This window comes from Cetorhinus maximus, chromosome 7 (assembly GCF_964194155.1).
Source record: "Cetorhinus maximus chromosome 7, sCetMax3.hap1.1, whole genome shotgun sequence".
Classification (NCBI taxonomy): Eukaryota; Metazoa; Chordata; class Chondrichthyes; order Lamniformes; family Cetorhinidae; genus Cetorhinus; species Cetorhinus maximus.
The window spans coordinates 22,165,408-22,181,863 of record NC_135885.1 but is presented as its reverse complement, the minus strand read 5'-3'; the positions used below and the strand labels follow the sequence as shown (position 1 = coordinate 22,181,863).

The 16,456-nt window shown below is 45.4% G+C and overlaps 1 protein-coding gene across 1 annotated transcript in view; it reads left to right on the top strand.

Moving 5' to 3' along the window:
* The window catches only part of LOC144683101 (von Willebrand factor A domain-containing protein 3B-like), a 216,376-nt gene that overhangs the window by 140,482 nt on the left and 59,438 nt on the right, over window positions 1–16,456 (top strand). Inside the window, exon 23 of the mRNA XM_078546118.1 lies at window positions 4,018–4,136. Within this exon, the coding sequence (XP_078402244.1) occupies window positions 4,018–4,136 (119 nt within the window). The remainder of the gene's footprint in view (window positions 1–4,017; window positions 4,137–16,456) is intronic.

Sequence of the window (16,456 nt, the reverse complement as noted above, 5' to 3'; positions counted from 1 at the left end):
CATATTTAGCCTCTGTGAAGCTTTTGGGGAGTTTTTGAACATTAAAGGAGGCATTGAATTTAAGGTGGCATTATTGTTATTAATATTGTTGCCTACGGAATCAAAGAGGGAGTTAGAGAAGGTTGAAACTCGCCTCGCTCAGACTCAGAGCCAATACCATTTGCCTTTGCTACGTCTTCTCACCTCCTCATTCACTGACACTCAGGCAGACATAGAACCCGCGAAACAGCGGAGAGAACAGCATGCAGTGGAAACTGATTTTAAAGAAGTCTCCGTGATCCAATGTTGTAACATATGTTCACCTTATGTTAATGTACCTCTAGAACAACGGCCTGCCAGTGGCCCAGAATGAGCCAGCACCTCTGAGCATCGTCCAGTGTTACTCACACCCACATTTGCAAGTACCAAAATGGTAGGGCACACCCTGGAGGTTGGAGATAACCACCTGGAGCAGGTTGTATTGAATGAGTCTCTATTGTGCTTGTGAGAAGGAGCAATTAATGGTGCCAAAGAAGTAGCAGGAACACACTGCCTGTATGGGCACATAGGAAGCCATTAGTGATAACTCGGTACTTTGTCAACTCCATCCGTGCGGTGAAATTTGACATGCTGCTCCGTGGGTATGGAGCACGTTCTTTGTGCTCAGCAATGTACCTGCTGAAAGAAAATTGAATCCGAACTCTTCAGGAGCAAAGGAGAACAAAGCAAGTCACTGAAACAGCTTTCCATTATCGAGATGAATGAATGTACCATTATATGTGTGTGAATGGAAATCTTAAGAGCTGATCTAAAATGAGCAGTGTAGAGGAAAAGTCTTATGCTAATTAAAATAAAGATCTTTGTTTATGATAATCTTCCTGAGGGAAGAAAGCATTAATAGTGGAGAAGAACAGCTTTATTAGCAGCATTTTAAGTATGGCTTTTTCATTTACATTTCCAGCAATGTTCTTAATATTTTTTTTAATGGATTTAAGGTTTAACAGCAAATTGCAACCATGAGGAATCTTCATTAATGAATTAAAAATGATGCTGCATTTAAGGACAGGAATAATTTTCCTCCATAGTTCTTTTCAGACAATTAAAGTGAATTTCCATTAAAAAAAACCCTTGAAGCTAAATGAAGAAGCTTATTACTGCCTTCAATTAAAAAAAAAACTTGCTTGATTTTACTGTCTACATGAGAATGCTGCACATTCACTTTCATCATTTTCTCTGCATTTAAGTTGCTCAAACTTAGTCAGAATGAGCAGGAGTGAGGTATTTGACCAATGCAAAGGGAGGGTAGGCAAATGGAAAATAGGGACAACATTCGGAGTCGTTAATGAGCATATACAATTCTACAAAGTGCACTAGATTGCTGTGTACTTGCCCATCATATCCTAAGTACAACCTGAAGTATTTTGGGCCAATACGTTACCTTTGAAGTGTAGCCTTTGTTATGGAAGCAAACATGGCAATTTGTGCTCACCAAGTCCCCACAGATACCAATGAGATAAATGACCAGTTGTTCTATTTTTTTGTGGTGACAGCTGTGGTACAACAGGAGAATTTCCCTTCTCTTCCTTGAAAAGTGATATGGGAACCTTTACCTCCACCTGAACACCTCATCTCCAACAATGCAGCAGTCCCTCAGTGCTGCACTGAAGTGTCGTCCTGGATTATGTACTCGGGTCTTTGGAATTAAAATCAATTTATTAGAAAAAAAACTTTCTATTCACCAAAACCAAGTCATGAAGCCTGAAACTATGAGTTAGTTTACCTTGATGACGATCAAATGTTTTAGCCTTATGAACGCTGTAACCTCAGAATGAGAACTGTACGGTCAATATTATAGAATTATTTTTTGTTTAACAATTGCCCATGCAGAATAAGCAACATGGAAACACTTTTACAATAAATATCAGGTTATAATATTAGTTTGTAAAGTCACAAAATTATATTTGGAAAAGCTAACCTTATCCCTGGAACTGTGTAAAAGCTATCCTTATCCCTGGAACTGTGTAGCTAACTCTGTTTATGTGGCAATCAACATTATGGGCTGGATTTTTATCCTACAGATGGATAGAGGGAGTCAGGAAATTTCTAGGCCTGACCCACCTGCCTCAGGAGAAAGTGCCTGCAAAGGCAGAATTCTCGCTCAGGGGTGGGGTGGGGGCGTGGATAGTGTTAACAGGGGTCAGGCCCACTGCCCTCTGGAAAGAGTTCAGAGGCAGCCACAGTCCCAGTTACAATAAAATAAATGAAACCAAAAACAGCCCTCTAGCCCTAATCCTCTAGCCCTCACCCCTAACACTCCCCTCACATTTCCCATGCCCCACTCATGCCTCCTACCCAGACCTCATGGCCCCTCATACCTTACATGCCAACCTATGCCACTTCCATGCCCACCGATATGAACCCTATAGTGGCAATAACACAGGTGGAAAAACTTTAAAAAGGATTTATTCATTCATAACTTCTTACTTTCTTAAAAGAAATGTTGTTTCTACAGCCCTATGAAAGTGTCAATCATCTGGTCCCTTTAAACTATCAGTAGCAGAAAGTGCAAACATTTGATACCTTTATGCCTTGTGTAAATCAATTGAGAAATACATCACAGAGAAAGAGCTGTTAATCAAGCAATGTTTTCCCTGGGGACTAGCTGTTTTAACAGACTAATGGATGCCTGGGCTCTTAAAGGGGCATAACTTGGCATGGATGGTATGAGGGGCCATGGGGGGTGTGTGGAGGGGCATGGCTTGGCATGGATGGTATGAGGGGCCATGGGGGGTGTGTGGAGGGGCATGGCTTGACATGAGGGGTATAGGTAAGACCTTTTTAACTTACTTTTCAAATGTTGCCCCATCCAGACTATGATTCATGACCACCTCTGAGGGGCCATGAATGACAAAGCCTTCAAAATCTGGCCCAACTCCATGAAAAATGCAGGGTTTAGGAGATGCCTACCCCTGCAATGGAGCCGGCCAGGTTGGGAGTGCAGGGGGCAAGCTCACAATCTGCACCAGCCCGCACCCTTATCCTGCGCTAGTAAAAATTGGGGGTGCTGGGAATGGGGCCAGGAATCCTGGAATCTGGCCCTGGACACCATTTGTACAGGTCAGTGGAGTTTTCCCCACTCTGTGAAAATCCAATACTTTTGCTTTTCCAGTGTATGTGTGATCCCATGGGAATAATGTAATAGCATCCTTTTTGTTTTCAGAGATGAACTCTCATCCAAGTTTACTGAAGTCAATCCAGTGGGGATTGCATTTTGAAGGCTGTGGATGAGTTAGAGATTCACATTGAATCCTGAGGCAAATGGGGACCAACAGCAGCCACTGGTGATGGGCTAACCAGAGATCACTAGGGACGCATTGAAGTGAGCTAGAGCCCACCCACCTATAGAGGACCTTTTAAGTAATTACAATGGATTAGGGCAGACACCATGTGAAACTCTTGGTAGCTCTGGCATTACTTTTGTCTTCCTGGTTTTAGTTTTAGTTTTAGTTTTTTTGCATACCTACATTGCTTAGAAGAGTGAGTAAAGTTATAAAAATGAGTAAGATTGAAGATCATGTGCATTTCTTTCTTTATTCTTTCATGAGATGTGGGCACAACTGGCAAGACCAATATTTTTGCCCATCCCTATTGCCCTTGAGATGAGTGGCCTGCTATGCATTTCAGAGGGCAGTTTAGAGTCAACCACATTGCTATGGGTCTGGAGTCACATGTAGGTCAGACCGGGTAAGGATGGCAGATTTCCTTCCCTCAAGGGCATTGAGGGCTAAAGAGAGTACAGTCAGAACAAATGTAAATTGGGATCTGAGACTGAAGTAAACAGTGATCAAGACATTTTATTTTTTGGAATTTTGTCTGCGGGCATCACCACAGGAGATCACCTATATGTATTTTTATATTATAAAGGCAAGAAAAAATGAGAGTAAAACTGAACTGACCCTTTTCAGTTGATATTGCTTTTAAAATAATAAATAATACTTTGCTATATTTCAGTCTGATATTAGTTCTGTTTTAATCCAGGTTTTACCATTAGCTCATGTGAGCAACAGCAAGAAGCAGATTACACTGATTAATCCATTGGGTGTGAACCTGGAAAACTACAAACAAAGGCTCTTCCAAGCCATCCAGTCCTATGAAAAGTAAGCAGTCAGTCAGCGAGATGCTAGTATTTCCATAAAATAGCAACAAAATGAGTGTAGGAAGGACCGTTCAATGTACCATTTGGATTGTTCTGTTCTTTATTGAATCAACAATCAATCCAATTCTTTGCTGACTTTCTCAACTTCCATCAGCAGTTCCAGTTACTAAGTGGGAATCTGTTATTGAAAATTAAGAGGTAATTCCTATTATTCATGGGATGTGGGCATCGCTGATTAGGCCAGCATTTATTGCTGACCCCTAATTGCCCTGTTCAGGGGGCATTTAAGAGTGAACCACATTGCTGTGGGCCTGGAGTCACATGTAGGCCAGATCAGGTAAGGATGGCAGATTTTCTTCTCTAAAGGGCATTAGTGAACCAGATGGGTTTTTACAACAATTGGCAATGGTTTCATGGTCATCATCAGTTCCTGATTTTTATTGAATTCAAATTCCACAATCTGCCATGGTGGGATTTGAACCCAGATCCCCAGAGCATTACCCTGGGTCTCTAGGTTACCAGACAATACCACGACTCCACCACCACTAAGCAAATGTATGCTTAGTCCAGAGCTTTCTCAGTTTATAATCATAGTTCTGTTTTTTTTTCTACTTCATTAATTTATGTAAAATAAATGTGTAGGTTAAGGAACTAGTTCTTTTCTTTAAATTTCTGCAATTTATTTTTTAATGCAAATTGGATTGAACTTCCTTTACCTTGCTTCTTATCTCTGTGAATTTAAAACTTGGAGTCATTTTGATTGCTCTCCATGAATCGTTTTCACTATCCTTTCTTGGGGCAGAATTTTGCCCTTGGTGGGGGTGCTTGGCAGGGGTGGGCGGGGGTGGTTGAGAAGCCGACTACGATCAGCAGCACACTGCAATTTTATGCGGGCGGGCCAATTAAGGCCCACCCAGTGTGGAATACGAGTGGTAGCGCTCAGCGCTGCCTGTGCGGGCGGGGGGAGGAGGGTGAGCAGGCCTAGCGCGAGCTTCCTGCATGAGTGCGAAAAAGCGCTTCAATCTCCCCGAGGCACAGAGCTGCCTCAGGGAGATGAGGCGCTGTTTAAAAAAAATAATGAGGAGAATAAAAATGTCACAAAACATGTCCCCTCGTGTGACTCTGTCACGTGAGCAGGGGCATGTTTTGAATTCAAGTGTGAAATTTTAATTTTATTTTTATTTGCTTTAGGAAACCTCATCCCGCCCGTGGATGAGGTTTCCTAAAAAGTGCAAAGGCCGCTTGGCGTTTTCGCCTGCCCGCCAACCATAAGGCTGGACGGCCAGCGTAAATTTGAAATGAATTACCTTGGTAATGGCCTTAACAGTTCTTTTAATTGTCGGCGGGCGCGAGCCAAAATAATATTGCGGGACTACTCGCCTGATGTCATCAAGTGTCATTTTACGCTCGGCCGAGTAGGCGTGTGCCCGCCTCCGAGCTCAATATTCTGCCCAGGCATTATTTTGGTCACACTTGGACACAAAATGTGATATTTCCCAGCCCTGATGTTGAAACAGTAAGATTGAAATATGGCAAATTCCATGCTTACATAAATAGCGCCCTGTTGAACTTCCCATGGTTGACCCTCATTTAATATGCACATCAGGCCTCTGGCTTGCTGCTGTGAGCACATTAAAAGGTGGAGGATTAGAAAACCTGGCATGCAATCAGCCTTAAATGGTTGCAATTCTGGTTTAAAGGGATTATAATAGTTTGCAGCCTTTCCAAAGGAGCAAAATAAATGCTTGTTTTAAACAAAGCTGTGTATAAGGAAATCAACATGAAGTCGGTAAAACAGGTTGTGGGTAAGTGACAGAGCAGTGGAGCACACAAATCCCACCTGATAGCTGATGAAATGAGGGAGCTGCTGCTTCAGATGGGTGTGAGGTAGGCTGTCCGGTTCGGCTTGGCGGGGCTATATGCCTGGAAAGTGGTGGCAACTATTACCAGCAATCTTCACACCACTCGGGAATGGATCTAGAAGAAGGTGACAGACCTGAACAAAGCTATGTAGGTAAGGGCACCCAACAGTACTGTTTACCAGATAGGTGGTGAAGTACGTATGCTGCCAGTCTGTTGCAACATTTATTGCTGGCCTATGCCAAGCCCTAACATAACCGTATAGCTCTTTCCTTGCTTTCCAAGCATACCCGTACTCCAGTAGGGCACATGTCCAAGGTGCAGCTTGCTAAACTCGGCATATGGATGTCATCTAAAGGGCATCATATCTAAAATCGTTGTACCACAACCTAGCTGCATGACAAATGGTCATGAAAATATTCAAGTCATTAAATTTATTTTCACTGGTGAAAAGAAGATTGAAGGGATTTATGATAGTGTTCCTCAAATGAACAAAATGAAATTGATATAAGCAGCCTATTTAACCTTTGACAGTGAGCAATGGATGCAGGTATAAATAAACTCCAACAGAAACCGCTGGAAACATTGAACATGTCAGGCAGCATGTGGAGAAAACAGCCAATTAAAGGTTTCGGGTCTGAATCCTTTTTTTTATTCACTCATGGGATGTGGGCATCGCTGGCTAGGTCAGCATTTATTGCCCATCCCAAATTGCCCTTGAGAAGGTGGTGGTGAGTTGCCTTCTTGGACCTCTGCAGTCTGTGTAGTGTAGGTACATCCACAGTGCTGTTAGAGAGGGAGTTACAGGATTTTGACCCAGCAATAGTAAAGGAAAATTGACATATTTCCAAGTCAGGATGGTGAATAGTTTGGGAGGGGAACTTCAAGGTGGTGGTGTTCTCATGTACCTGTTGCCCTTGTCCTTCTAGATGGTAGTGGTCATGGGTTTGGAAGGTGCTGTCTGAGAAGCCTTGATATGTTTCTGCAGTGGATCTTGTAGATGGTACACACTGCTGCCACTGTGTGTTGGTGGTGGAGGGAGTGAAGGTTTGTGGATGTAGTGCCAATCAATTGAGCTACTTTCTCCTGGATGGTGTCCTTGAGTGTTATTGGAGCTGCACTCATCCAGTCAAGGAGAGTATTCCATTACACTCCTGACTTGTGCCTTGTAGATTGTGGACAGGCTTTGGGGAGTCAGGAGGTGAGTTACTCACCACAGAATTCCTAGCCTCTGACCTGCTCTTGTAGCCACGGTATTTATATGGCTAGCCCAGTTCAGTTTCTGGTCAATAGTAATCCCCCAGGATGTTGATAGTGGAGGATTCAGCAATGGTAATTCCTTTGAATGTCAAGGGGCAATGGTTGGATTCTCTCTTGTTGGAGATGGTCATTGCCTGACACTTGTGTGGCGTGAATGTTACTTACCACTTGTCAGCTCAAGCCTGAATGTTGTCCAGGTCTTGCTGCATTTGGACATGGACTGATTCAGTATCTGAGGAGTTGCAAATGGTGCTGAACATTGTGCAATCAGCAACGAACATCCCCACTTCTGACCTCATGATGGAAGGAAGGTCATTGATGGATCAGCTGAAGATGGTTGGGCCGGGGACACTACCCTGAGGAACTCCTGCAGTGTTGTCCTGGAGCTGAGATGACCACAAACATCTTCCTTTGTGCTAAGTATAACTCCAACCAGTGGAGAGTTTCCCCCCTACCTCCATTGACTCCAGTTTTGCTAGGGCTCCTTGATGCCACACTGGGTCAAATGCGGCCTTTTTTAGAGAGGAATTTTAATGAATTATCCTCACCTGAATGTGCACTATATGTGAGGCCTTTTGCTCTATTTCCAGATCTGGCCTGACACAACCCACTTCTTGTGATCCTTTCAATGACCTGACTCAAGCCTTTGAAAGTCCTTCTGGCTCCCTTGAACTTGCCATCGGCCTTTAGAGTCTTTCCTATCATGAGGTGTTCCCAACTCCCCTGTCCCACATGCAGTCATTTTTTGGCAGGCCCTGCCTTTGGCCTCAAGTACAGACTCGAGCGTAAAGTTCCACTCCCCTTGATGTTTCTTTGCTTGTCTACTCACTTTCCTGAGCCAATTCACCCAGCTCATGTCCTCCTTGGACCATCTACATCTAGTACTTTCTGATCTGCTTGGCCATTTGTCCAATCATTCCAAATAATTCTGTGCCTCGCTGCTTGCCTGCTTGCATGCTCCTTGTTTCCTGACCAGCCTTCCACTTGCCGGCCTTGTCTGAACACTTCTGTCCATTCTATCTATTCTGACTACGTCCTGTTCTGTGTGGATGCAAGCCTTTCCTTTATTGCAGTATTGCCCAATAGAAATCACAGATTAGCCCAGGCATGGCTATGGCGATGGTGTTTCAGCCACATGCACTAACTTTAGTAGAAAGCACCTTAATACACTCACACAATAGAGGTAAATGCACATCACGGATATATCGACTGAACAAACATCCAATGTCATTCACTGAAGTAAAACAGTCCAAATGATCAAAATGTATTTGCACATTCTGCTTTTCATCTTACCAACAAACACACAAAAGTTTAAAGTACCACATATATACATGGCAAATGTTTGGAGATCACATACCCCCAAGATGTGGTCTAGTGTTCATTGTTTAATTTGTTCATCAGAAAGGAAATTAGCCACTTCTGGATTCCCAATTGACCACATATATTTACAATGTCTAATGCATTAACTATACTGCTTTCGAGCAGCTCAGAACTTGGCTGCTGAAGTTCTGTAAGTAGAGTGGCTTCATGAGCTGCCTGAGGACAAGAGAAAAGCTAGTGTAGCCACGTAGAAACCTAACCTGTCAAATAAAACAAAGGTTCAGTGTGAAACTTGTAACATTTACAGGATGGCTGAAGGGCTTGAACTGAGCTTGAACTTAAACATAATTAAAATGCAGCCATTCAAATACATTTGCAAAATAATTCAGCCGTAATTTTTATTCCTGAACAAAATAAGCAATATGATGATTTGGAAAAAATGTACATTAAGTTAGCACACTATTTGCACACGTGCTTATTTTTACTACTGCCTTGTCTTATTGTGGTGTGAAATTCCTGTTCTCTCGAAGGAAGTCAGCATGAGGGCAAAGTGGTATTTCCAATTTTGCGTTAACGTTGCCTTTTTAAAATGACAAGCTTCGTTCCTGTTAATGTGGTGCTCAGACTTGCTGTTTGAATTGCAGCAGACCAAATCTAACCATAGGAAAAGAGTCTGAGCATTCTCTGATGTTTTAAAACGTAATTGCATGTTTCTTAACACTTAACATAATGTTTTAAAAAATTGCTTGTCTTGGGAAACTTAATATCACGCTAAGGCCTGGATTTTTGACATGATGGAGAGTCTCTCTGCCAAAGCGAAAGTAGCTGAACTGCCCGAAAATCCTAAGTCCCACCCCAAACATGGCACTCTCTATTTCCCCAGAGGTAGGGTGGTTCTTGGGCAAGCATGGTTTACCATTTAAACCATCAGGTGCGTCCACTGAAGTGGGATTTTGCTGGCCTAGGAGTGTGGAACCTGAAGTGTGCAAAGTAGACCTGGTAAGAGCAGGTCTGAACTTGCTGTATTTCTTTGGATTGCCAGAGGACCCCTTTGATGCGCTGGGGTACTCTTGTGGACTTCGCTTAAAATTTTTATTCATAGCTGCAGAAGTGCACAAAACAAGGCCCAACAGTCTTCCTTAACCTGAGGGAGTAGGAGGGTGGGGGTCCTGGTCTTGCAGGGCAATTATTTTTGTCCCTACTGACTTGTGTACCCCAGGTGCCAGAAATAACTTTGTGCTGGAGAAGAGTGCATTGTACTTCATACGAAGGAACATAGGAGATGGGCATGGCAACCTCGCACATAGATGTCTTAGAAGCCAGTCACCATAAGCAGCTGGAGGCCAGAAGGAGGGTGGAAGAGGCAGTGCCATGCATACCAGGAAGGAGGAGGGGGAGAAGCAGGAGAACCAGGTACTAACCTGTGGGAAGAGTGTACAGACCTAGGACATCCTACCTCAATATGATGGAGAACCAGTGTTGAAGGAAACTGAGACTTGCCGGTCACATGGTCCAGCAGCAACTCAAGCCACAACCCATCGACCCCCCCATGCCCTGCCAGTAGCTGTGAAGGTAAGTGTTGCTCAAAACTTCCAAGCCTCCAGATCTTTCCAGGGATCATCAGGAGACCTGTTTGGTATATCCCAGTTAGCAGCACACAGCTACTTTAAGGCTAATGCCTTGTTTGCTCATGTGGGGGATCACATTAATTTCCCTGTAGATTTAGTGTCTTAGACGCAGGCCTTTTATCCAATTAACAGGCTTCCTTCGGGCTCAGGGTGTTATTGGTTGCACCCATGTTGCCATAAAGGCTCCATGTCAACAAGCAAACATCTTCGCCAATCGAAAGCCCTTCCACCCATTCAGCGTTCAAGTGGTTTGTGACTACAACAAGGTCTTCAAGCATATGCATTGTTCCCCAGTAGCTGTCACTACTCCTTTGTACTAAGGAGTTTCCAACTCCTTTGACTATTTCAGCCATGTAGCCAGGGCTGACTCTGTGCAGAAGGCAGTCATTGCCAAACGGGCCCTGAGATTCTCATAAGCTCCCCCGATATCACAATTGCCATGTGCCAGTCTCTGCTGGCATCCTTACACCTAAAGTACCTTGTACATTGGCTTCACAGTTACTCAAGGGATTGCCCATTCCCCACAAGGGAGAGAAGAAACATCAATGAGTTTGACTCAGTGACATTCTTATGGCTGAAACCCTCACCATCATAACCATGGACCTCATCATACTGTAAACACACATGGTAATAAGGCATTCACAGCATGAACCTGAACATGAGCCCCAATGACTGTCAATGAGGAGTTGATGCCACCAAATTGTCCATAATCAAACCATGTCCACAATCTGAGAGTGACACAGCGTCAGACTTCAAACCCTATACATGCTGATAGGTTTGTCTGTTGTAGCATACATGCAGATAAGGCATCCCGCACATGCAGAGCCCATAACTGTGCAACAACAGCTCTTTGAAAGAACTTGTGTACTATTCATTCCAGCCAATAGCCCTCTTTCTGAAGTGGGCGCCACATGCCATAGTCCAGGCTTCCACATACCTCTGCCTGCCACACAAAGCACGTCCTGTGACATCTGGAAAGCAAATGCAGCCAAAGTAGTGGGCACAGCAGATGACCAATTTTACCTGCACGATACATGGCCTACCTAGCTGCGTTGCCTACACATAGGCCAATGTGTGCCATTGCTGTGTAGACGAATGCCTCGCACCAAGCACTCACGCTTGAGATGCACCTGGTGCCCATCATCCGTCCATGGAGTCTGATCACTGAGCCTCCCTTAAAATCAAGCTTGGATGGACAATGAAAAGACAAAAGGAGCATCTCAGCGCTTGAGCCTTTGTACACTGGAATCTTCTGTGATACAGGGGAGGAGGAAGAAGCCTTCCGAAGCAACACAAATCAGCAAGCAGCCTTGATCCTGTTGACATCAAGGTGGACCTCAGCGTGCCACCCTCATTATTACTGGTAAGAATACTGTTAGCATTCTTTTTGAGTTCTGTAGTGTACAAATACACCAAGTCATCTACAGGTGTATGTAAATATAGTCAAGAAGTGCTCTAATGTGATATATACAATGGGAAATATGTAACCATGATGAAACCATTAGAGCTCTAGGTGAGATGGTGCCCTGTGCTCATGCACAGGAATGAAACCGGACATAGAATGGAATGAAACCGGAAACCATGGAATGAAACCGGATGGACCACCCAGCATCGACCTAGGCACTGGAAATGACAACGGCAATCGCAGCGCTGTGGACCCTGCAAAGTCCTCTGTACTAACATCTAGGGGATAGTGCCAAAATTGGGAGAGCTGTCTCACAGACTAGTCAAGCAACAGCCTGACATAGTCATCCTCACGGAATCAAACCGTACAGATAATGTCCCAGACACCACCATCACCATTCGTGGGTATGTCCTGTCCCACTGGCAGGACAGACCCAGTAGAGGTGGCGACACAGTGGTATACAGTCGGGAGGGAGTTGCCCTGGGAGTCCTCAACATCAACTCTGGACCCAATGAAGTCTCATGGCATCAGGTCAAACATGGGCAAGGAAACCTCTGCTGATTACCTCGTACCACCCTCCCTCAGCTGATGAATCAGTGCTCCTCCATGTTGAACATCACTTGGAGGAAGCACTGAGGGTGGCAAGGGTGCAGAATGTACTCTGGGGGGGACTTCAATGTCCATCACCAAGAGTGGTTTGGTAGCACCACTACTGACCGAGCTGGCCGAGTCCTAAATGACATAGCTGCTAGACTGGGTCTGCGGCAGGTGGTGAGGGAACCAACAAGAGGGAAAAACATTCCTGACCTCATCTTCACCAACCTGTCTGCCGCAGATGCATCTGTCCATAACAGTATTGGTAGGAGTGACCACCGCACAGTCCTTGTGGAGACGAAGTCCCATCTTCATATTGAGGATACCCTCCATCGTGTTGTGTGGCACTACCACCGTGCTAAATAGGATAGATTTCAAACAGATCTTGTAACTCAAGACTAGGCATCCATGAGGCGCTGTGGGCCATCAGCAGCAGCAGAATTGTACTTGAACACAATCTGTAACCTCATGGCCTGGCATATCCCCCACTCTACCATTACCACCGAGCCAGGGGATCAACCCTGGTTCAATGAAGAGTGCAGGAGGGCATGCCAGGAACAGCACCAGGCATACCTAAAAATGAGGTGTCAATCTGGTGAAGCTGTATATCAGGACTACTTGCGTACCAAACAGCATAAGCAGCAAGTGATGGACAGAGCTAAGCGATTCCAAAACCAATGGATCAGATCTAAGCTCTACAGTCCTGCCATATCCAGCTGTAAATGGTGGTGGACAATTAAACAACTCACTGGAGGAGGTGACTTCACAAATATCCCCATCCTCAATGATGGAGGAACCCAGCACATCAGTGCAAAAGATAAGACTGAAGCATTCACAACAATCTTCAGCCAGAAGTGCTCAGTGAATGATCCAACTCGGCCTCCTCCGGAGGTCCCCAGCATCACAGATGCCAGTCTTCAGCCAATTCGATTCACTCCATGTGACATCAAGAAACGGCTGAAGGCACTGGATACTGTGAAGGCTATGGGCACTGGATACTGTGAAGGCTATGGGCCCTGACAACATTCCGGCAATAGTACTGAAGACCTGTGCTCCAGAACATGCTGCGCCCCTAGCCAAGCTGTTCCAGTACAGCTACAACCTGGCATCTACCCGGCTATGTGGAAAATTGCCCAGGTATGTCCAGTACACAAAAAGCAGGACAAATCCAACCTGGCCAATTACCGCCCCATCAGTCTACTCTCCATCATCAGTAAAGTAATGGAAGAGGTCATCAACAGTGCTACCAGTGGCACTTGCTTAGCAATTATCTGCTCACTGATGCCCAGTTTGGGTTCCGCCAGGGTCACTCAGCTCCTGACCTCATTGCAGCCTTGGTTCAAGCATGGACAAAAAAGCTGAACACCCGAGGTGAGGTGAGAGCGACTGCTCTTGACATCAAGCCAGCATTTGACTGAGTGTGGCATCAAGGAGCCCTAGCAAAACTGGAGTCAATGGGAATCAGGGAGAAAACTCTCCGCTGGTTGGAGTCACACTTAGCACAAAGGAAGATGCTTGTGGTTGTTGGAGGTCAGTCATTTCAGCTCCAGGACATCACTGCAGGAGTTCCTCAGGGTAGTGTCCTAGGCCCAACCATCTTCAGCTGCTTCATCAATGACCTTCCTTCCATCATAAGGTCAGAAGTGGGGATGTTCGTTGATGATTGCACAATGTTCAGCACCACTTGCGACTCCTCAGGTACTGAATCAGTCCATGTCCAAATTCAGCAGGACCTGGACAATATCCAGGCTTGGGCTGACAACTGGCAAGTAACATTCGCACCACACAAGTGTCAGGGAATGACCATCTCCAACAAGGGGGAATCCAAGCATCGCCCCTTGATGTTCAATGGTATTACTGTCACTGAATCCCCCACAATCAACATCCTGGGGGTTGCCATTGACCAGAAACTGAACTGGACTAGCCATATAAATACTGTGGCTACAACAGCAGGTCAGAGGCTGGGAATTGTGCACGAGTAACTCACCTCCTGACTTCTTAAAGCCTGTCCACCATCTACAAGGCACAAGTCAGGAGTGTGATGGAATACTCCCCACTTGCCTGGATGAATGCAGCTCCTACAACGCTCAAGAAGCTTGACACCACCTAGGACAAAGCAGTCCACTTGATTGGCACCACATCCACAAACATTCACTCCCTCCACCTCCGACGCACAGTCGCAACAGTGTGTACTATCTACAAGATGCACTGCAGGAATTCACCAAGGCTCCTTAAACAGCACCTTCCAAACCCACAACGACTACCACCTAGAAGGACAAGAAGGACAGCAGATGGATGGGAATACCACCATCTGGAAGTTCCCCTCCAAGTCACTCACCATCCTAACTTGGAAATATATCGCCGTTCCTTCACTGTCACTGGGTCAAAATCCTGGAACTCCCTCCCTAACAGCACTGTGGGTGTAACTACACCACATGGGCTGCAGCGGTTCAAGAAGGCAGCTCACCACCACCTTCTCAAGGGCAACTCAGGATGGGCAATAAATGCTGGCCCAGCCAATGAAGCCCACATCCTGTGAATGAATAAAAAAAACTCCTACAAAGTGCCCTGTGTTGCCTCAGAGGAGGTTGAGGCAGGGCTGCTTACTCCCCGGTCTATATGACAATATAGATGGCTGGCTTCATTGTGCAGGCACCCATTGGGAACCCCCTTCTGACTGCCGCCTCTGTGTCTCTGCATGGACAGTTGTGGTGACTGGCACATGTGCAGCTGGCAAGGGCTCTGGTGGAAGGGCTAGGGAGGTGGAGGCAGATGAGTGTGCTGAGTACTGGATGGCCGACCTCTTGTGTGCAGTGTTGGCAGTGACCATCTTTGCCACCGCCTCCCAAGCCAGAGTGGGGGTAGAGGACATCACGGCATCCAAAAGGTGTCCCAGAAGTACGTTATTTAATCTGGGGACTGCACTTTTCTTGGCTTTTGGGGCCATGTCTTCACCAGGACAGTCCTGGGCTGCAGGTATTGAGAAGTGTACGCACAGCTGCAGTTTAAATATGGCACCCGGAGTGAGGAAGTGGTGAGGTAACAGCATGGCGGGCAAATCGGAGGCCGGCCGCCAGTGATCTGGTGGGTTTCCCGTGACTGCTTAATTTATGAGGCGCGAAGGGGACGGTACTGTACGAAAATCTGCTATTGCTGCCGACGGGTAAAACACCTATTTTCATGCCGCCTACCTCACTTAATGCAAATATGGGACAATTCACCCTTAGTTAATTCCCGACAACAATTTCTATCTGTGAGCGCTTAAAAAGGCCAATTTACTTGCTGTAAGCACACTTGAAGCTAGCTGATCGCTGATTCGGCATCATTCCATGTCAGGTCAGCACCACTGATGTCAGCTAAAGGCAAATAAATGTTCTCAATTGATGTGGTTTCAGGTCAGTTCCTTCACTTGATTATTTTAGGATGCCAAATGATGACTTAAAAATCACTTCCAAACACAGAGTACGAGTTAACATTGTTGTGCGCAGAATTCTGTCAACGTTTTCAGGTAGGGACTCACCTTGCTGGAATGCAGCAGATCATTGAACCTGTACTGAATCCATGAGCACTGATGGCCTCCTATTGCGCTCACTGAAGCCACAATTTAAATCCAGGCCTTCTTGGTTGCTGCAGGGGCATTATACTGGCCGGCAGGGTAGAGGGCTGCTCTCTTCTTCTGGATCTTTTCCACCAAAACTTGAAGGTCCTGGTCAGAAAAGCGAGGGTCAGCTGGAACCATCCCTTCCCCGCACCCCTCTGTGTGGCATTCTATGAATAAAAATGTAAGGAGAAAAGGGTCATGAGCCATTCAGATTGCAATGCTCTCATTCCTTTGCGTGCTTACATGCACTAACCATTTTCACCATATCACCAATGATTATTGTTAAGTTGTGTTGGAGAAAATGGCTCTGCACAAACGCTTGGTGCCATGTATGCGGCGGCTGTGACTCCAAGGTAGCATGCTGTGCTCTGCGACCACTGGCAGTCCTGCTGGTTTACTCCCTTTTAGTCACACTGTTATGTCATGACAGTTTGCAGATGTGAGGGACCTGGTCAAAGGTCAGCAGTGTGGGCGCATCCTGATAGATGGGTGCCAAGAGGGTAAGTGGATGGGATAATGGCCATGGCAATGTTCATCAATCATTCACCGAGTCTTGGCAGCAAACTACACGAACTACATACAGTATGAAGTAAAACTAATAAAAAGTGAAAAAGGAGCGTGATTATTTTGCACACCACAGTAAATTAAGTTTA